Below are 22159 nucleotides of genomic sequence, written 5' to 3'. Positions count from 1 at the left end.
CCTGTTTTCCGATGAGGCCTGTATGTACAAAACACTTCTCCTAACGGAGGCCTCCCCATTGTGTCTAGTGTTTCGGCTTGCTGGGAATCAACGGGGCTGGGAAAACCACCACATTCAAGATGCTGACAGGAGACATCACACCCTCCAGTGGCGAGGCCTTCCTAAATGGATACAGGTGAGGTGCTAACTCCCACTGGCGCACCAAGTAACTCATCCTAATTAGCCACCCAAGTTGCCTGGTCAGATGGGGATTGGGCTGTTTTTTGGATCTCACACCCTTTCTGAGCTACTCTTGTTCTGTGTAACAGAGCTCTCTATTTCTCCGTTACTCCCATTCTCAGTCTTTGTTTTTCTGGGCTATATAGTTTCAGTGTCTTGTACATTCTGCCATCTCTGCCTCTTTCAACTTTGGTTCCCTCATGTCTCCTCACTGTGATATTCTCAGAAATGCTGAACATTCTGGTCTCTCCCTTTTCCTGCCTTTTGCACATTTTACACATATTTCATTCCTTTTCACATCGCCCTGCTCCTAACTCTGTTTTTGTCTTTGCCTCACAGAACCAGCCATAAGAAATTTTTGTACATGCGAAAAAAATACCTTGACACCTGCATTAAGAGGCTCAAGCATTTGAGGAAAGCTCTTCCTTATTTTTAGGGACAACCATGTTCCTTACATGGTTCACTATGAGCCGCAGTACATCACAGTAGATGTGTACATCACAGCGGGTGCAACAGTTGTTCATTTATATGTCTGGTAATTGATTTTGTGTTCAACAAAGAAAGAGAGATGAACAGAGCAAGGCCTAACACAGTTGCTTAATATGGGCAACAAAGATCAAAGAAAATCCAAGAGATGTTTAGGGAAACAAAAACTGAAGAGAGAGAAAAACAGATGTGAGGACGCCCACTCTTCTGTTTTCAGCTCATTATGCTTTCTGTGCATTAGTGAGAAGAATAATCGGCAGAGCAAGAAAATGAGGTTTCTACTATCAGTGCATTTTTTTTGTTTCGTTTTTATCTGTGAGGAATAGCTGCCCATACCTGCATTCAGCATCTGTTTACAGCTAACTGCTAGTAGCTGCTCCCTGGTGGTCTCTTGTTGTGACTGACCAGAAACTAACAATGGCAGTGGATTACCAAAGTTAGGATTTAAAGGAGCAGATTGTTATTCTTGTCGTATATGATAAGTATAAAACCACATTTTAGGTTGATTGGTGACTCTAAATTGCCCATAGGAGTGAGTGTGAGTGTGTGAGGTTGTCTGTCTCTATGTGGCCCTGTGATGGACTGGTGACCTGTCCAGGGTGGACCCCTGCCTTTCACCCAAAGAGAGCTGGGATAGGCTCCAGCAGATCCCTGTGAACCTAAATAGAAATAAGCAGCTACAGATAATGGAGGGATGGTAGAACACAGATGCCTGTGATTTGAGGGCTGTAAACTTCAGTGATTGGCAGCAGTGTGAAGGGTTCAATTTCATTTCATTTGACATGTCTAGCTAACAAGGCGTAGTGGGTTGTCCTTGAGGCATCTAAAGTTACCTAAACTTACTTTTACCATGAATCTTTGTCAAAGCTAAAACAAAACATAATATTAGATCAGTAGAGATTTCACTTCACCATGAACCGAAGCATGAGCTCCAGCAGCCTGCAGACACATCACATTTAGCCTGCCTGAGGCTGACCATTGTTGTTGGAGAATAACATGGGTCCAGCATTATCTCTGAAAAACAAAGCAGCAGTAAACAGAAAGGAAAATCAACAGTAACTTGTGTTGCCGGCAGGCAGGGACAGTGTTAATACTGTAGATTGTGCATTCAGAAGTGCTGCTGCCCTTACTTTACTGGCCTGTAGAGGGTCCATGTTGGTATTCCTGGAACACTATGCCTGTAAAAGGTTGAACACCACTGCTTCTCTGTGTTACTTCGAAAGAGTTTCACAGAGAAGCAAAGTCCTTCACTTACACAAGTCTAGTTTCCTCTAAGTTATTGTGAATATCTGCTCTATTTCTCATTGAAATACAATAGAGGTCATAAATAAAGTGTTTGCATCTTGTTCTTTTCTTAAGTGCATATTTGTCATGTTGTGGCATATAATATTTATGTTTTAACTTTACGTTTCCAGCATACGAACAGAGATGGGAGCCGTGCACCAGAACATGGGCTACTGCCCCCAGTTTGATGCTATTGATGACCTGCTGACTGGACGAGAACATCTGGAGTTTTACGCCAGGTTACGGGGGATACCAGAAAAGGAAGTTGCCATGGTAACTATTATATTCTTTCATACTTTCCTTTTATTTATAAATTGAATTGACTTATTTGTGGTTGATGTCATAAACATATATAACACATTCCAGCAGAGATGAACTTTTAAACTGTTATAATTGCAGAAAAAAAATAATATAAGATCCAGCTGTAATGCTGTACTTCAGGACATGTTTACTTCCTTTCAGTTTTTACCATCAAATACTTTTCAACTAGATTGCATGAAGGGGAAGCTAAAGCACATGTCAAAATGATAGAGAACCTCAATGGGAAAAGCCATACATAATGAAAAATGGCCAGTGGTAGAAAAGCAGTAGCTGCGGGTCATGGCTCTACATTATTCACCATGACCAGTGGTATGGCTGGCCCTGCACAGCCTCCCTGCACTCCTCTCGCACCACCCACTTCTACAACTGTAAGATCAAAAGTGGAAGTGGCTGGCCACAACCATAGGCCTCAGACCCGCACAAGAGCTTTGATCTCTGAGCTGCAGTGCAAAGAGACCCAGTTCTCCACTGCTAGCAAAACTCTAAAATTTACTATGGCCCCTTGTAATATGGAGTATTTGCATAACTGGTAAACAAATACATGCACATTACTGTATGTGTGTAAGGAATCTGCTATATAGGAAAAGACTGGTCCTATGCTTGCATTTATTGTGACACCTAAACATGTCCTCTGAGACATAGTGGTGTTGTGCTCTTCGGTGATGCTCCTGATTGCTGGAGACATTGTTGAAATAGCAGGGAGGACAGTAAAGTACTGCAGCAGCCTGTGATTAAGGTTTTGCAGTGACACCAGCTGTCATATTGTGTCCTAGAAAGCCACAGAGCTTAAACACGTTGGAGATCCAAACCATCATGGAAACACAAGCCTGGGGATGGGGCTTTTATAAAATTGCATCTTGACAACATAATGGTCGCTGTTTTTCCTCCTTAAAAGGTGGCTGAGTGGGGCATCCAGAAGTTGGGGCTAGTCAAATATTCTAACAAGTCAGCAGGAACCTACAGTGGTGGGAACAAACGCAAACTTTCTACAGCAATAGCCCTGATCGGTTGTCCTCCAGTGATCTTTCTGGTGAGCTACACCTTTTATAGATGTGGTGAAAATGTGATATGCTTCTGTTTTAAGTCTTAAGAGTGTAATACTTTAAATCAATATTGATTCCCTGCTTATGTTTGGATTACAGAAGATCAGTTCTTTGTTCGCCTGTCAAGCACACAGTGTAGTACTAGACTGTAGTAAGGAGATGATAGAGTAAAGGAATGTGGAGAAACATATGCTTTCAAAAATGAGGAATAGAAAAAAAACAAGTTATGGATCAAACTCACAAATCCTTACTGAATTTCCCAAAGGATCACAAGTACATTACTTGTGGATGAGGAGGGTGTATATTTCAGGGGTAAATCACTGGTCATGTTTTAATTCATTATTTCAAGAAAAAAGCAATTCCTTTAGAAAAATGTTGAGCACACAGAGCCGTGTTTACACGAATTAAATTCCTATTCACCCAGACTTAAAACTGAGGAGGAAAGCATTTTCTCAGTGATGGAAGATTAATCAAGGTATGACTCAGAATATACTGCATCACGTGCTTTGAATTAAGTGGCTTTTATGTGCATTAGAAAATTGTGTCTGTGTTATGAGGGACAAACTTTAATGCCCTTAGAACACGCTGGGGGCTCTCCCTGCAGGGTCTCACTCAAGTATTATTTTTCATTAAGACTTGCAAATTTTACTTGTCCCATCCACATCACATGGTTGACTATAGAAGATGCACTATTTTTTTTTAATAATATATTGCAGTGTAGTGCAAAAAGTGCATTCCTTTGCATGGCTTAAAGCAGTTATTGAGTCACTACTAACAATTTCAGGCAGGTAATTGGTAAGCCATAATAAATTATATTTACTGATTAATGTTTCCAGCCATTTCTGTTTTCTGGTGCAGTGTGTAGATTATAAAGCTTCACTGTTCCAAACCTCCTTATTATTTACTTGCCTGAGCCAGGCTCGCCTCCACTTTGAGGCAGTGGGGTAATGCGTTGTCAGTGTCTGTGTCAGTTTCAGTATTGTGTGTTGGCCCAGGGAGCCCAGGTGGCCTTGAGGCAGTGCCACATAGGGTTTGCACAGACACACATTGGACATGGTGATGACAATACCCCATGGGTTTTGTAGGATTTTGCTAGTGAGGGAGAACCAGGCCTGGAATGAAACCAGTCAGTGGACTGAGTACAGTCACTCTGTAATCATGCATGGACAGACTAGCCCTGAGGAAAAAGAACCAGTCATTGAGACTCTGTATGTGTTGTCTGAGAATGCTTCAGTATGTGTCTCCATTATGTGTGCAGTGGTCCACCTATCTGCTCTATGTCTTTACATCTGTGTGTTTTCATGTGTCCCATGTTTGTCTTATCTCTGTCCTTCTTATGTGTCCATGTTTACATACACAGATGGGTGACGAATTGAAGGAAAGTGTCTTATTAATTTGTTGGCTCACCACAAATCCCCCAGAAATTTTTCCAAAACATATCCCATCCTTCATCTGTGTTTGTTAGCACATCATTATGTGATCTGATTTTTGTCCTGAGTGGTTTACTATGACATGCTGTGTTCTTAAAAAGTGGAATATAATAGAAACTGTTTCAAAGAGGCTGTGTTTATTGCAGGATGAGCCCACCACTGGGATGGACCCCAAAGCTCGGCGCTTCCTATGGGACTGCATCCTGAGCGTCATCAAAGAGGGACGCTCAGTCATTCTCACATCACACAGGTGCAACATCTCTCCTTATTTCCTCCGATGGATTCCCACTTCATTCACAAATGTGAAGTCAAAATATTTTGATTGAGCGGTACAGTAAGAGCTACCAAAAGAAATGTGAAATGGAAATGTTATAATTATAATTGATTTGAGGTACACTTAGTTGAAAGGTATTGTTTCTTTGGCTGTCAGAAACACACTGGCTGTTATAAAGCTTTCATGAAGCATGAGGGCATATTGACTGACTGCTGATGTTTTTTCCTCCATGAAAAGAGAAACAGTCAATATCTGTGCTGGAGTCTTTTCATTATCCAAGACTTCCTGGAGCAGCTTAGTTGCCTAACTTTTTCTTTATGTTAGCCAGTTTGTGGTGATTTTGAGAGAGGAGAAAAGGAAATAAATTGCTTAATTTTCGTGAAACTTAAAACTTGACGGCCCAAGCCGATATGGAACATTTAGCAATACACATGCCTATTCATTTAACCATTTCACAAATTGTTTTGAGTCAGTTCATGTGAATAATGTGTACTGCTCTTTTATTTGGAATATATTACCCTCATTACATGTGTAGTGTTCATGGAGAAATTAAAGCATTTGGTGTTGTCCCAGGCAATGTGACTGAACTGCGTCCAATCGTCCATGGCATAACCAGGTGGTTGTGTTTTGTTAGGTGGCAGATTCACCAGGTTTTACAAAGTCATAATCTTAATAGCACCATTCTTCAAAAAACCTTCACAGGTTTTGCCTCAAGTACAAATGACTTGTGCGCCAGCCCCCACACCAAAAGAGAAAAAATGAGATAATAAGAACTACAGATGGTCCCTTCCTCTCGCTCTAATTACCAAATTTGTACTCCATTTAAGGTGTCAAACTACAAACGCCAAAATGCTCTAACCCAAACTTTAACCTGAAATGAGAAAAGGCTTAGTAAATCTGGTGAGATCTTTATCAATAAAACCAGTTGACATGGTCTAAAAATTTCTACTTTATAAAGAAAGTTCTCCCCTTTATAAAACAAACAGGTATAATCACAATTTTAGCCTTGGACTTAGCATTTAAGCAGCTGAATGAGAAGGTGAGACAATGCAAAAACCTCCATTAAACCAAACAGACCTGTTTTAAAAATATCAATGACCCCTGTTTATTTCAACAGTATGGAGGAGTGTGAGGCACTGTGCACACGTATGGCCATCATGGTAAATGGTCGATTCAAATGTCTTGGGAGCATCCAGCATCTGAAGAGCAGGTAAGGGTCTTTTATTGTTATGGAGCTTGTTAGACCAAGAATCAAAAAAAAAAAACAAAACAAAGGAGCATCTCAGACGCTGCTTGAATTGAGATGAATTAAATCCCCCTGTATCCCACTGAGAGATTCTCTTATTTATACAGTATATATAAATAACATGAGACTATCTATATTTGTAATAAAAAAGAGTTTGATTTTAAGTTTTTCAAGGCAGGGATGGCAGTTATATATTTTATTGTATCATTTATTGCTGCAGCTAAGAAAGATGATGTAGGAGATACACAAAAAATACACAGTTTGCAGTACTAGTGAAACCTCATATAAACCAACCAGTATCTTTCTTACAGTATTAAAGGAAGAGTTTGATGTGTTTGGAAGTACCTTTTTGTCAAATGATAGATGCAAGACATGGATATGCTGTTACACTTCACACACCAAGATATAATCCATGGTTTGTGACCTTCAGAGGTGTTTGTAGGCAGATTTTGTTGTTGTCCTTTGTCCCAAATCTTTTAGCATTTATTTCTCTCCACACCATAAATTCTATTTTTATCACTCCTCTCCTTACAAACATCCTTAATAGTCTTTTTACATGTCTCTTAATCCATTCTGCTACATCTCTATCACCATCTCCTGCCCCTAACTCTTCACAGTTGGGTCCTGTCTGATATTCATCTGACATTTCCGAAGACTAGTACTTATGCCCCAAGCTCTGCGTGTACTGTAACAGTGAGGCCAATCAATTACCTAAGGTACAGTCTGGTGACATTATTACCACTCCGCTGTGTGATCTTATACGAGGAAGGACATTCCACACACATACGAGCTATACTCATGACGGGAATATGTGGTGGCAATCTTTAGGTGGAGAGAAAGATCAATACACCTGGGATGAGGGGTGGAGCAGACTATTTTTCAAGTTGTACAGGGGATTAGGGGAAACGCTTGTAAAAGCAAGGAGTGGGAACAATGTCAAGGGTATTTCACATCAAGAGCATTGATGTCATGATGTCACATTGGCTGGATTTTTAGATCAGTGTGGAGAGAGACAAGGTAGATTGTAACTGGGGCCATAAAAGAGTGAAAACAAGGGAGAGCTGGGAGACCAAGGGCGAAAGTAAGGGAGAGCAATGTACCAATCAGTTCCTCCCAGATGTTAGGGTAATTGACAGATCCTCTGTGTCACTAACTTCCTGTCTGTAGAGGGAAATGCAGTGTGGTGTAAATAATTTATGAACCACACAGAAGGTATAGGATTGGTGAGAGCCGTGGGAGCCAGGGGGAGGGGGAGAGGGAGAGAAGCAGCAAACAAGGCAGGAGAACAGAGGGTTAACATGTCCTATTTTACTCAGCAGGCTATCAGGTAAAAGAGAATCACACTTCACAAGACGAGCAAGTGGGAAGAAGCCAGATAAGCATGACGTCTACACCGATTTTTGCTATGCTCGTTTTAGATATCATATGGACAATGTACATGCTGGTGAAATGCCATCGCTCAGTTTTTGCCACACAGTGAATAATTTCTAATTAAGCGTCCCTATCTTTGCAGCGCTTGGTGTAATTAATGTTTCATGAGGTGTGGGACCCTGTTAATGACTGAAAAGGCAATTAAGGACTGTCTCTTCCATTTTCTTTTCTCGTCACTATCCCGCCACATGTTTGTGTTGCCATGTTGCCTTCTGCACACTCCCACCCCTGCTTTAACATGACACCCAGCATCATTTAAGTTACTGTGAGGCCTCATCAATCTGGCTTTGCAGAGTAAAACACTGAACGGCCAGTATCTTGTGCTAGAGTCCATAATGTGGGAATGAAAGGGCTGATTTTCACAAATGCACAAGCTGACTCAAGTTTGCAGATGGGAAGAATTCCATCAGACAGAGGGGGTTGAAGCAGAGAGAGCAAAGGCATATCAGTCGAGGCAGGTGGTGCACGCCATTGACACATGGCCTGAGAGGCTGACCTGTAAAGCTGGGGATGCCACTTCTTCCCCGCTGCCCCCCACACCTGCCTTCTCCATCTCTTTTTCATCACAAACTCCAGAAAGAATCTCACTATGGGGGCAACTCTCCCATTTTGCCCCCCTATTGCTCATGTAATTCCTGCTTATCCTCCCACATTCATACCCCTGACTCCCCCATCACCTCCTCCCCCAATCTCCTTGAAAAACATCACCATGAAACCCTTATTTATTCTTCCCGCTGCTACTTTCAGGCGGCAAGACTTCTAACCCAGCCATCCAAGTGCTTGTTAGTACTGCCCCCTTTAGTTCAGTTGTGACCTTGTCTTTATCACTAACATGGCCTTTGCTGCTTTAACAATCACACCTGTCTATCAGTCAAGTCCCCAGTGAGCCAAAGTTTCCAATTTAAACCACTAGAGAGGTGGTTAACACATCAGCTGGAGATTTGGTTTGGGTGGTCGTTTCTGAACAATAGGATTTCCATTCTAATAAGCTCTTTCATTATCTTCTTCTCTTTCTTTTATAAACATCCTTCTTAGCTGTCTTGAAATTGCGTTTCAACAAATTTATGAAAGGCTGCTGGAGAAGGGGAGAAATAAATAAGTTAAAAAATGTGCAAAAGGCAGTAAACAGAGCTTTAGTATAGCAGTGTGCTGGTATGAAATCTCCCAGGTGTTAAGTAAACCCAAATGAAGTGCAGGAACCAATAAAAGCAGCTTCAAAGCTCCCCTATAATCTTGTCAGTTAGGAAGGACACCCACTAGCCGATGCAGGATTTTTCACTGATTGATATCATTCATATCCTTGCTTCATAGGGTACTTGCAGTAAGTACACATCACAGCCCGGAGTCTTATATTCTCCTTGCTTAAAGCACGTCATGATATAAAAGTGGGGGGTAAAGTGCCTTTAATGCATTAAGGTAATGCAGTGTGAGCACTGTAGAGTTTTTACAAGAGTGGTGTCTAAAAGTTTGGATCAATCCTGTGAAGTTGATGTTGAGAAGTCCAATAAACTCCATCCCTCTCACTATGCGTCAGCGCTGCAGGTGTGCCATTAACTAAAGAGTTTATGGCATTTTAGTGCATGTCACCAGCGGAGATGGATGACAAAATAATTTTCTTCATGGTTTACAACGCATCAGCAACATAGGTGTAATTAAGACTGCTAGAACGCTGACAGACACAGATGGTGCATTGTACAGTATATGTACATATCTGAGAGCTGTCTGCACTTAAAATATACATCATATTTACCCTTGATGGTTGGAATCTTATGGTTGTTGTACAGAGATTAGTTTTCATATCTAAGCTTATTTTTGTCCTCATATATCAGGTAGGAATGTGCATCTACATCAATCCTTCAAGCTCTGCAGAAATAGCTATATGAGGAGGCATTTTATTAGGTCAGTATCTGCGTGTACATGTTTCAAAAGCCTGTAGTAATAACTTTTACAAGCTAGATGATGGCCTCCATGTAAGATTACTTAGAAACACAATATTGCATGCAAACACCTTGTAAATATGCCTGCAGATAGGGGCAGACAGACATTACTAATGACTGAAAACTCACTAAGGACAGATTAAACAGTTATTTCCAAAGCCCAGAAAAAAAAAAAACTCTCTGTGCTTTAATTTGAAGGTTTGTTTACCAATCATGTTGTTTCTACTTAACTTTATTCGTTACTTAAAGATGTAGTTCGTAACTGAAGTGTGAGCCTTTCCACTCCAAACATAATGGTAATTTGCTTTGGAAATTTTAACCTGTTACAGCACTTTGCAAAGTCTGCCGGTGTTAATTTGGGATTTTGATTGTCTCTTTGTCCTTGTTTTTAATGAAAGTGTGTATTAGGTTTTTGCCGAATTTAAATACTACCATCCAACAATTTATTTTCTGTATGCTGTATGTATCATATGGCATATTGAACATATTGTTTTAAAAGCATCACTTATTCTTCTATTCTTCCATCTCTCTATCCATCCGTCCCATCCTCACTCTGCCTGTGGAGCCTCGTCCTGGAGTTCTGTTAGCTCCACCCCAGGAACTAAGGAAGTTTTTTTTGGATGACTTCCTGCCTGATCAAAGCATCAGACCACCCAAGCCACACTGTGACCTCTTGCCCCAGGTCTGCCCTCCCCCCTGCAGACTCAAATACACGGTTTGGCAGTGGTGAGGGTGACCTTTCTAGACTCCCTCAGATGAAGGAAGGCAGCAGAATTATTTTCTGCCTGTTGTGCCCTTATCTGTATCTGGCTGTTGTTTGTTTTACATTACATGGAAGAACAACTTTCCAGCGGACCAGAGCAGAGGAGAGGATTGAGGCAGAATAATGAGAATGAAGAAGAGAGCACTGCAGCACAGACATTACAGAGTCTGCCATGCTGAACCGAACTGCTAGTATAGTATCTCTTATGTAAAATGTTATGAAAGAATTTGTTGTGACAATGTGGTACAGGTTTGACTTTAAACATTAAGCTTTCATTAGTTTCTGTGCAACATTATTACCTAAAATCAGAAACAAGAAATGCTTTTAGTTTAAATCACCTGTTAAAAGCTAATTAGTTGCTCTGTACTATTGTTATGACTGTGCAGCTTAGTATAAGCTTTGTTTATAGAAATCCAAGGCTACCTTTCCCTACACAGGATGAGTGTGTTTGACTCAAAGATGAAAGAACTTGTTTTATTGTGAATACAGAGTCAAAATGGTGAATACGAAAGAAAGATATTTTTCCCAAAATGCTGCCTGAGGCCCCTGTGTAGCTGCAGCAAGCAAGGAAATAAAAGAAAGACATGGAGAGTGAATGAGAGGAAGCTAATTGATAAGTCCTTTTGCTGTCACTGGCAAGCAGCATTTCATTACCATGTACGCTCCAACCTGCTTTACCAAACGTTTCTGCCACAATGCTCCCTGGCCTCATTGGATTTTTGCAAAAATGTTTTTGCATCTTGACTGAGCTTGGCAGTCCATGGACAAAGCGTATTTCCTGAGCTGGCAGCGATAATAAACATAAGGGGATTGTGGTCATACTGTAGATTGGATGATGAATTAAGCTTGATGTGTGGGGGATGGCTGTGATGTTGTGCTGGTGGTGTCTGATTACAGACTGTATAGTCTGTTGCATTTTATAAAATGGCTTTACAGCACAGAATGTGTGTTCTGGTTAGACTTTATATAAAGTGTGTGTTTTAATTAAATTAAAACTTAAAATTAAAATTAAATATGATGTGCTTTGTTGGTGGACACATCAGAGGTATTGCATCTCTACCATTTCATTTGAAAAGCTCATGTAGGGCATATTGTAATTTGTCTTTTGGTGACAGTAACATAGTCAGAATTGTTAGAGCCCGTTGCTGTTTAAGGCTGCTACAGTCATTTCTATACTATGGTTTTAGTAATGAATATATAATACGGTGATCAGCTTAATGCCTGTGTGTCTCATGTCTTCATCAAGTCACAGACTAGTGGCATTCACAGTCTTTTAATATCTAGATCTCCAATGATAATGCAGTGATTGCACAAAATATTGATTATATTTTTGTTTCACAGTAGAAACCACAAATAAGTTACAATGCTGTACACAAGTCAGCTGTACTGTTTCAGCAGCTAATTCGGGCTCAAAACACATGAAATTTTAACAGGACCTCTGGGAGATGGATTACAGTCTTTTGGAGTGAGCATCTGGCCAAGATGATGTATCCACTTGATGTGTCCCACATTATATGACTTAGAGTTTCATTGGGGTTGTTTTTGATTAGCCATGGTGTGTAGCCCCTGAGGAGATCACAATGCAGGCACCTAAAGGCTGTGGAAGGATAGTCTGCTGCCATGTTTATTGCGTCATAAAGTGGCAAACAGTCCAGTCATCAGTGCACATTGTCTGTTCCTGTGTATCATTTTTGGATGTTTTTATTCTCCTTTAAGATTGTAGTCCTGTTTGCTAATTTTTTTTTTTTTTTGTCTTGAACATTCCCTCCTCTCTAGTATCTGATAATTGTAATACAAAAAAAAATCCAGTTAAGCAGGGTTCAGACAATTCATTGTGCCTCGGTATAATCCAATTCTAAAAAAAACATTTAAAAGACACACATTCATGGAAATGAGTATTAAATAACGATCACATTTATGCAGTGTTACACTATTCCTGCACTGTGGCTCTTCAACTTCAAGCAGCCATGTTTTAAGTGGAGGGACTCTGCTACCCATGGGGTCTGTTGATTGTGCTTCTCGGCACCAGCAGAGAGCTTCACTTCCCCTCTCACTCCCTTTGGGATCGTGCAGGCCTGCAGTTTATTCACCATATCTCTAATTGCCTCTAAGGGAGCCTCTGACTCTCGTTACATGTAGCTCTGTACTAGCCCACAATGGACATTTCCATGAGTAAATCCAACATTAGGGAATTAATTAGGCAGAAAACAATGGGTCATAAGAGTGCTAACGACAGAATAACAAGGCACAGAGTCTTATTTGGTGTTCACCAGACGTAACATACAACCGGGGAGATTCAGAATCCTTAATTAGCTTTAGAGCTTAGTCATGGCCCACTTTCATCTGTGACAGTATTTTATGTTTAGGATTCATGCTGTAAAGTTTTACCAGTGACTCATGTGCACAGGTGTTATCAGTGAAGTATGTTATATGCACTTTGCAGTGTTTTTCACATACTACAAATCTTTACATATAATTGATCATCAGATTATTAAAGCGGCTGGGAGACACGTGGGAGCAGCAGAACAAGCTGTAATCACAATGACATATTATCACCTTATCATTGTTCTAGTCAATGTCATTTGACATTTGATTGTATTACCTGTTGTCATTTCTACTAGCCATGCAAAAATTGAAAAGTTGATATTTCAGCTGACAGCTTTGTTGTCCTGCTGCCCAGCTCACCACATCTTTGAAGCCTGAAATGGCTGAAGGATCATGAGAGCAATTATATTTTCTCTTTAGCTTCCTGTCTCACTTTCTATCAGCACACCATGCTACTATCTGTCACACCTATGATGACCATAGGAGAAAAGAGAAGTTCATTATTTAGATCACCAGCCGTGAGCAGTCTGGCACTAGCATGATGGTTTGCAGTTTTTTTTTTGTTTTGTTTTTTTTTAACTAAATGCTTAACTTTGGGCTCCTGTCCTAGATTTGGTGATGGCTACACAGTGATTGTGAGAGTTGGTGGCTCTCCTCCTGCCCTGAAGCCAGTTGAGGATTTTGTCCAGCAGAACTTCCCAGGCAGCATCCTGAAGGAGAAGCACCACAACACACTGCAGTATCAGCTGCCCTACACACAGGGAGCTTTGGCCATCATCTTCAGCCAGTTCACCAGCCATCAGCAGAGGCTAGGTGTGGAGGACTACTCTGTGTCCCAGACCACTCTGGATCAGGTAAGGACCAAAAATTGGATCAGTGAGTGTTTTTCTGAACTGAAGTGTCTCTAATTCCATTTCATAGTTCAATTTTAGCAGTATGACTGGTACAACAGTAAGGATTTATTGGTTCATGTTTCTATTCACAAAACGTTGGAGAAATTTGCATAAAAAAGCACATCTGGTGTGATTTATTGGTTCATTTTCTTTCCTTTAAGAACAGCCCATGGCAAACCAATTTCTTTCTTAAAAAGTCCTCCAAATAACACAGGAATAAAAATGTGACCAATTTACAACATGAACACCTGAGCATAGTGCAAAATAGATAAAACCAATTTTAGGTTCAATTTAAATTTAGTGAAGTCGTATTTTTCTATACCCTTCTCTGACAGATGTATCTGAAATGATGATAGCATTCTTAGTTATAAACATATTCAGGGAATAATAGGATCCATGCAGCATTATAAATTGCTGCACCAGGCCTAAGGCTTCATGATTCCTTGAATTTATTTCATCTTTCAGAAACTGTTATATTTCTAAACCCAAAGATTTAATTGTCTACCAGACACATAATGCACCGTACTGTATATCCACCAATCGTAAATTGTTTACCTTAAGACTGAGAAGCATACTGCTCTCACTTGTGATGATTGTTGAAATTCCAACTGTTCAAATCACCCTGGAAAAAAATGTGGAAACCTGACCTTCAGCATAACAGCTTACAACTACAATATTGCACTAAACATATATATACTGTATATGATAAGTGAAATATATATATATATATATATATGATAAATAAATGTGAATTTGTTGATTTGCACCAGGGGTTACATTTTCTCTGAATCGTGTGAGCAAATGATACTTCGACAGTATCTACTGTTATTACTATCAAAAGCGAGCAATATCTTCCAATTTCTTGACCTTCATGTCTGCCATCAGAAACAGAATACATCGATCAGCCACAACATTAAATCTGCCTAATATTATGTAGGTCCTCCCCTCATCCCACCAGAGCAGCTCTGATCCTCCACAAAACCTCTGACCGTGTCATCTGGTATCTGATGGTTACTGTTAATCTGAATTATAGAAACCTGATTATATCCAAAGGTTTGTTGGGAACACATGGGACATGGTTGCCGTTATCCAGATCGAAATTTGTATTGACAGAATTGTAAATGAGCATTGCAGTGGAATTGTTCAGATAGTTATGTGATTATATTGGAAAGCTAAACAGAAGGTTTAGCTGCTTTCACTTTATAGCAGTAGTACACAATTTAACTCACTCACTTCTGACGTGTGAAATTTAGGCAGACCGTTGTTTTGTCCTACTGTGAGCCTGTGGAGTGGTAGCTCAGCTGAACGCTTCATTAGGTCATCAGTCAGCAGGCAGCATTTTAAGTGCTCTCAGTTAATGCAGGTCTGCTCAGTCCAGGATAATACTTAAAGATCTGTCATTCCCTATACATTGTCGTCTCCATTGAGACTGCCAATGAGGACTCTACTGAGTTTGTGTAGTCAAGACAATTCAGCAGCCAGGTTCCAGTATTGATCAATATCTAAATGTACTAAATGCATATATATACAGTATATATATAAGTACAATGAGAGAGAGAGGGAGAGAGCGAGCTCTCCCAGCCAGACTTGTTTTTTTATTCCAGTCCATATGCTCTAGCCAACACTGACTGGTGAGATAAACCTAACCCCCCTGCATGTTATGGACTGGCTTCACCTTGTGTTTTCCAAATGGCCCTGCGGATCTGATGCAATCAGGAACTCAGAGGCAAGTGCGAGTGTGTCTGTTCTTGCAAGCCCACCATTAGCTCAGCAGTGGATGACCAGGTGGGAGGTGAGGATGACCTCTGAGGGTTCGAGGAAAGTCATCACTTCACTGCATCACAAAGGGGGGGAAAAAAAAAAAAACTATATGAGTGACCGAGTTGTGTTTATTAATTCTATGGCGCTGTTGTATCTAAATCAAATTATTTGATTTAAATACCATAGGGATGCTAAGCATTTCATTATCAACATGATTCCTTTGTGGATACATTTTAGATAAAACCACTTTCTGCAGCGTTATTTAAATAAAATATGCCCTTTAGGGGGCCATTAGGCTACCTCTATGATAGAAAAAGAATTAATTAATGCCTAAGTGCTTTACCTTAGTCTGGCTTACAGTCAGATTCAGTTTCTCCTAAAGGATTTTTAGTACAACCCTGTGTCTGCTTGATAGTTTCTTGGTGATCAGCCATACTATCAGAGCCAACCTTGGTTTTACCATTTTTATCAACTTGCCCATTCACTGTGCTGGTCAATATTTACCAGATCAGAGGCAGTAAATAAATCATACTTGGACCAGGAGGTCACAGTATTGAAGCTCAGAGAGGAGGACTGGAAAACCTATGGAGACCCAGACACTCACCTTTCAGCTGGTGATTTATAGAGAAGAGCCTTGACCTATAATGTAACACCTGACTTGCACTACAATTAATATTGATCCACACAGCCCGTAGCTCAGGCGTTAATGCTGATGGCCAAGATAGTGCAGATCATTTGAAAGGAAAATGTGACTTTCTAAACTGTCTTTTAGTAGAAGATAGTGTGTTATGAATGTGAAGCACTTGCTGCTTTAGATCTACTATATATACAATCTTATCAGTACAATCACTTCCACTTTCCCGAAGTCTTATATCTAACTCAGATGTGTGTAACTTAAACAAGTTTGCTAGTTTTGTAGTTTCATTAAACACAATATGATTTAAAGAACATAAACTGATCTAACATCTGAAGGGCTACCACTGTCAGCCATTTTTAATTAACCTTCCCTTCTGTTGTACACGAGGTAATTTATGGTACATTTTGCTACCCCCTAATGTTAGTACAATCTGTTTCTGTCCTGTTATACTGTAACTGATTGACTTTCCAGTCAAAATAATTGAGCCCACTTGAATACAGAATACGAAATTAAAAAAAAAAAAAAAAAACAACAACTCCCACACACTGTTTGGCCTGCTATTGGTACAGTATATACCCTACAAAGGTCAAACAAACACAAATGTCATAAACTAATCAATGCTCCAGCAGTAAGCTAGACAGTGTGTGGGAGTTTTTTCCATATCTTATTACAGTCAAATTAAGTATAACATATATTACTGGAGTAAGATAGAAAGAGTTAAGGTTGCTTACACAAGCCAGCATGAATGTCATCCTGCCACAAGTATATATAAGTTGCACCTTGGAATACATGTTTTTTTCTCAGTGGCTGTTGAAGACCAATAGAAAGCTAAATGGTGAATAAATATTAGGTTTCCATTCAGGTGGACAGCAAATGATTTCTCTCCTTGCTATGTATCAGCTGGAAGGTTATTTTTCTTCAGCACTTTTGATTATAGCTGTGCCCCAAGTCTCCTTTGAAAAGTCTCTAAATTTTGCAATTCAAAAGGGACAATAAGAGATACTAAGCCAAAATTACAAAGGCACAAATATGGTAGTTTTTTTTTCTTTTTGTTCTTGTTGTTTTTGTTTATTTTTCCATAAACAGAGGCAATATTAGGCCTACCTACCTGCATTTTGTTGGCAAAAATGTTTGGATCCATAGTCACAAGTCTACAATGATCTTGTCACTGTTATCGATGAAGAGACATACAGTCTTGCACAAACCAAAACACAGACTAGTGTAGATTATTTTAATCTATTGACAGTGTTGTATGTTTATTCAGTTGCTTTGTCCACTGTAAGGCTGCTAAAGCAAAAACTTCATCAATTCATAGCTAGTATAGTGTCATAGCAGAACATGGTCACGTGGATGTATATACATTCTGCAGTGAGTTCTTTGATAAACACAAGAGGTTAATTGGGTGATTCAACATCCTTCCCCTCCTCTGTTCTGCCTCAATAGGCATCAAATAAACACCCAAATGCAGCCTATGTAATGTAATTAATGCCTGTGTCCATCTGTTATATGTGCTATTCAGCAGCACCGGTGCATGATGTTGAGGCCATGAATGGATGGTTGGCTAAATACACAAAGTATATTAAAGAGGAAAAGTCTCAGTCAAAAAACTGTGAACTGCACCTTTGCAGCTCTCTTTATCATACTAGGATTCTTTCAGAAAGTTAAATATACACAGTGCCTCTATGGCCTTGTCTGTGAATCAGTGACACCCCCAGAAAAGTTTCACAGGGGTGGCCAGAGGGGGGCCAGCAATTTTCCAGGGGGGCCCCCACTTCGGGGCGCCATTGCTGTGAATATGAAATACTGTGCATGCCTCAGCACATCAAGCCAGTATCAGCCAGTGGCAGGGTCAGAGGCTGAGAGAGGAGGGTAAAAGCTGTACTGTATTTGTTGCTGCTGTCATCCTCTTACTCATTCTCCCCTGATGAGATGCACTGACAACTGTGACCTTGATACAAACTGCTGATGGTCTGACATCACACAAACATAAGCAACTTTAGCCTTGGGCGGTCTGCAGGTGTAGCTTGCGTCTCACTTACAAGGTAGTTTTGCTTTTTCCACACGCTGCTACCATCGCGAATATTCACACATATGCCGTAGTTGAACAAACACTGTTATTTATATTAATTAAAAAATGTTGCGTTTCTTTTGAGATACACTCGATGAAATGGCAAAAATCTCTTTTCACAGTGAATTTACATTTGAATTTACTTGCTCGCTTTAATGCTGTGCAGCATAGTGGAGGTGCAGCACATTAGCTTCCCTTGAGCAAGATATTTAACCTCAAACTGCTTCAGGTGCTAGATAGCCAACACATTCAGGATAGTTAATAGTAGGTTGTTTCTAGGAGTAGAAAATACTATTTTCACTAGCTGTCATTTATTTATGCTGGTCCGTGTATTTACCCTCTGTCCTGTTTAATTTATACAGCCATTTGAATCTATAAAGAAGGATTTAATTCATAGGAAGTGAGAGTACTTTGTTATGGAAATGGTCTGAATGTTTTTTTAATTCTTTTTTTTATTGCAATTTTAAACGCAATCAAATAATTCACAAATCCTTTTAAAATCACACATCTCCTGAAAATCTTTAATGAAAAAGCAACACTCTTCTCATTTATGAGTGAATGCTAAGAGAACAAAATGCCTGGACTACAGCAATGTTTACAACACAATGAAATACACACACGTTTTTATGAAACCCATAGGATTGATTTCTTCTGACATTAAATGGGCATCACAGAGAGAAGAATGATTGTTTTATTCTCTTTCTCAGCTGGTCAAAGATGTCAAACTGGCACTCACTGTTTGAGTCTAGACGCTTACTTGATGCTTCATGGCCCTTGTCTGGCAACTCATTCACATGCGTCCCATTGTCAGCACTACACTACTTACTTCTGTTTGTTTTAGAGGCAGAGCGTAGGGGGCGCAAAAATGAGATGGGTAGAGAAATGTCCACAGAGCTTTCAGTCTTTCGGTACTGTGTGCATTATAAGTTTATTTCTTGCCTTTGCCTCAAAGTAACTTCTTCTCCTCATTGATATTCCAGGTCTTTGTGAATTTTGCAAAGCACCAGCATGGGGAGGAGGACTCTCAAGCTTATGACAACCCAGTGGACACTTCGGATGAGCTGCCACCGCCGTCGGTGAAGACCTCTGGAGAAGCACAGAAAATGTAATGACCACAAGAAAAGAATACCATGCAGATCATGAAGTGGGGCAACAATATTACTGGATCTTAAACAAACTTGAACGTGTGTTGATTGCACTGAAAATAATTATTTGTTCATTAGCAAATCAACACAATGTGCATAGGCAGGCTTACAGACTTAGCTTTGGCTTAACTTGAAACCATTAAAAATAATCATTTCTAACAAATCTAAAACCTTTTACCTCTAAAAGTGTGGTAATACTGATTCTATACCCTTAGCACTAATTTTAGAGTTTTCAACTGGTATGGACTCCATTAAATTAATAGATCTGGAGTCGTAATATTTGACCATGTGGTGGCAATACTGCATTTGACAGATGTTCAACAAACTTTGACAGCATGCCAGTTTAATTTTCTGTAGAGTGTACTGCTCATCATAATATACCTCAAGAGAGTGTCAGGGCCAAACGGTTCCCTGAAAGCATCATTCATTGCACAAATTCTCGGATCGCTCAGGATTGACCTTTTAAATAGAATTATATTTCAGATTTTTATGTTTGTTGTTCACATTTGTTGTTGATTCTGATGATATTTTTGAACCATGTCACTGTATAAATCAGAGAAAAACTTGCTGTGATATGTTTTCACACCACAGATTGAAATTGACTTATTGTTGCTGAGATTGTTGTGATCAATCCAGACTCAGTACTGCAAAAAAAATGTAGACTCACTTATATTGATTTTTACCGACATATCAAAGAATATCAAGAACCAAGATTCTTTTGTCAACACAAATGCCAACAGATATTTAAACCAGTTAGTTTCAACCTTGCATTGTGTGACTCGCTGACAGGCACTCCAGTTATTGCCACCGAGCAGAAATTCGTTAATAACTCTGTCAGATATGTGGGCTTTGAATGTCTGGCTTCCAGTCAGCTGTGGATGGTGTTTAATGAAAGACAGCGAGACAATGCAGAGTCAACCAGCTGTCAAACATGTTGGGTCTGCAAGGAAGACGACACATCCCATGTGGTCACCAACCACAGCTTTCGAGGAATTACTGTTCCAGTACTTTGTGATGCTGCATTTGACGCAGCGATCATAAAGATAAGTTGATGCATAATGTATCAGAAACATTTCTCAAGAATTACTAAAGAATGTATGAGCGAAGCCAAACTTATTTATTGTCAAATTTTTAATGCATTGCCCTGTGTTTGTATTTGTGCTGGTATATTAGCCTGTGACCACCAGAGACCAGTGGCAACATCAGAGAATATCACACTCCATCTCATTTTAGTTACTTAATGATAAGGCCTTGGACTATAGACTATAGATTGGTAGTAAGCTGGGTGGCTGGATAAGCAGCTTCTGTTTACAAAGACTAAATGTTACTAGACTTAGACTATGTTAGTCGCTGAATGGATACAGCACAATGTCTGTAACATTCCCTGTTCGAATGCAGTCTACGACCTTTGTTTAGTGCCCCCCCCCATTTCCTGCCTGTGTCTTTACTAGTGACTGTTCAACTATGACATGAAATGTCAAAACAACATTGGAAGATGATCTATACTTCAAATGGCAAACAAAATGTCACCCTGGAATGTTTTATGTGCAATTTTGACTCAGGAATATTTATAAGAAAATATCATTTTTATAAAACTTGAAGATTTTAAGTTGCTTAATGATTCTAAACCCAAACATTTGTTTATGCAACTTGCAATACTTGACATATTAGAGAATATAAATATATCTTCAATATACACCTCAACTGTTCTGGTTTGCTTTGAGAGCTTGGCATAACTTGTACTCACATTACTATTATGCCTGTTGCAAAGATAAGTAAATCCTGTTTGTACTGAATAATGCTTCTTGAATAGACACATTAAAGATTTCCACAAATTGTGACTCTGGCTCTAATGCTTAGATTTTGTTGTATTTGTCCACTGATTCATCAGGTTGAAAGTCTCTGGACGTCTTTAGTTTAAATTGTATGTGCTGATTTATTGTCTTTTCCTATATTTCACTTTCTGAGTGTAGCTTTCAGTTGTAGGTTCGTGCTGGTTGACTCTTTTATACGTCCGTCCTTTGACTCAATGGGATGCCAGAATACAGACTGCACCACAGTGGGTGAGGCATTTTATTTCACATTTAGTGATGTGGCTCTGTCTCAAAGGGGAAGAGATGTTTGCCTGCCAGATGTCTGAGAATGAATTCATTTTCTTGTCAAACTATTACACAAACATTGTTAGTGTGTGGGCTTTTTATTTACTTTTTTTTTTTTTTTTAATTCAAAGCTGGTATACCTTAAGATTAAATCAGTTGTTTTGTCCATGTATCACAGTATATGCAGCTCTTGTTTTAGAACCGACTGCACTCTAACAATTAAAACATTAGATTTTTATGTAAGTCTGAAAATATTTCAGCTTTTCGAATGAAACCGTTAAACCTCAACTGATCTGTTTTCTGCTTGGTGTTTGGTCTAATGTCTGAACAGTTTTCTGTGGCAGATACAAATTTTGTTTAAAATTGTCCATTGAAGAGCTGGATTGGCTGTGTTTAAGTATTAGCCTTAGCTTTTATTAGCTTTTACGCATTTGACTTTTAATGACTTTAATTTGATTTCTATAGTTCATTAATGCTTCCATCAAACCTGTCAGATCCCTCGTATTTCCTGCATAAAGTAAAAAATATGAGGTCATTCAAACCCTTCCTTTACCTTGAGTATGTTGAGTTAACGCCTGTGCTTCCTGCATGTATCTTGCCTCTTCTCTTTCTTTACTCGTTATAACGCAGAGCTCTGGGGCACGCTGCCAGAAGCAATCAGTCAGCCGGGAACATCACAGAGACGATAAAACTCGAGTCTTAAGGTAAGATTACTTGTCACATTCCACCATTATTCCCTGGCAATTTCTCGTCCCAGTGTAATACGTAGGAGGTTTATGAGCAGAGGTTACATTGCA

General features: G+C 39.6%; 1 protein-coding gene across 1 annotated transcript in view; it reads left to right on the top strand.

Annotated features, from left to right (window-relative positions):
• Positions 1-21026, top strand: part of LOC113142728 (phospholipid-transporting ATPase ABCA1) — a 122454-nt gene extending 101428 nt beyond the window's left edge. Inside the window, exons 44-50 of the mRNA XM_026327911.1 lie at positions 69-175; positions 2121-2262; positions 3206-3340; positions 4930-5033; positions 6175-6267; positions 13370-13613; positions 19099-21026. Coding sequence (XP_026183696.1) covers positions 69-175; positions 2121-2262; positions 3206-3340; positions 4930-5033; positions 6175-6267; positions 13370-13613; positions 19099-19227 — 954 coding nt within the window. The 3' untranslated portion in view covers positions 19228-21026. The remainder of the gene's footprint in view (positions 1-68; positions 176-2120; positions 2263-3205; positions 3341-4929; positions 5034-6174; positions 6268-13369; positions 13614-19098) is intronic.
• The last annotated feature ends 1133 nt before the right edge of the window (positions 21027-22159 follow it).

This window comes from Mastacembelus armatus, chromosome 18 (genome assembly GCF_900324485.2).
Source record: "Mastacembelus armatus chromosome 18, fMasArm1.2, whole genome shotgun sequence".
In the NCBI taxonomy this organism is placed as follows: domain Eukaryota; kingdom Metazoa; phylum Chordata; class Actinopteri; order Synbranchiformes; family Mastacembelidae; genus Mastacembelus; species Mastacembelus armatus.
Note: the sequence above shows the minus strand (reverse complement) of the source record. Positions and strands in the feature narration are given on the sequence as shown.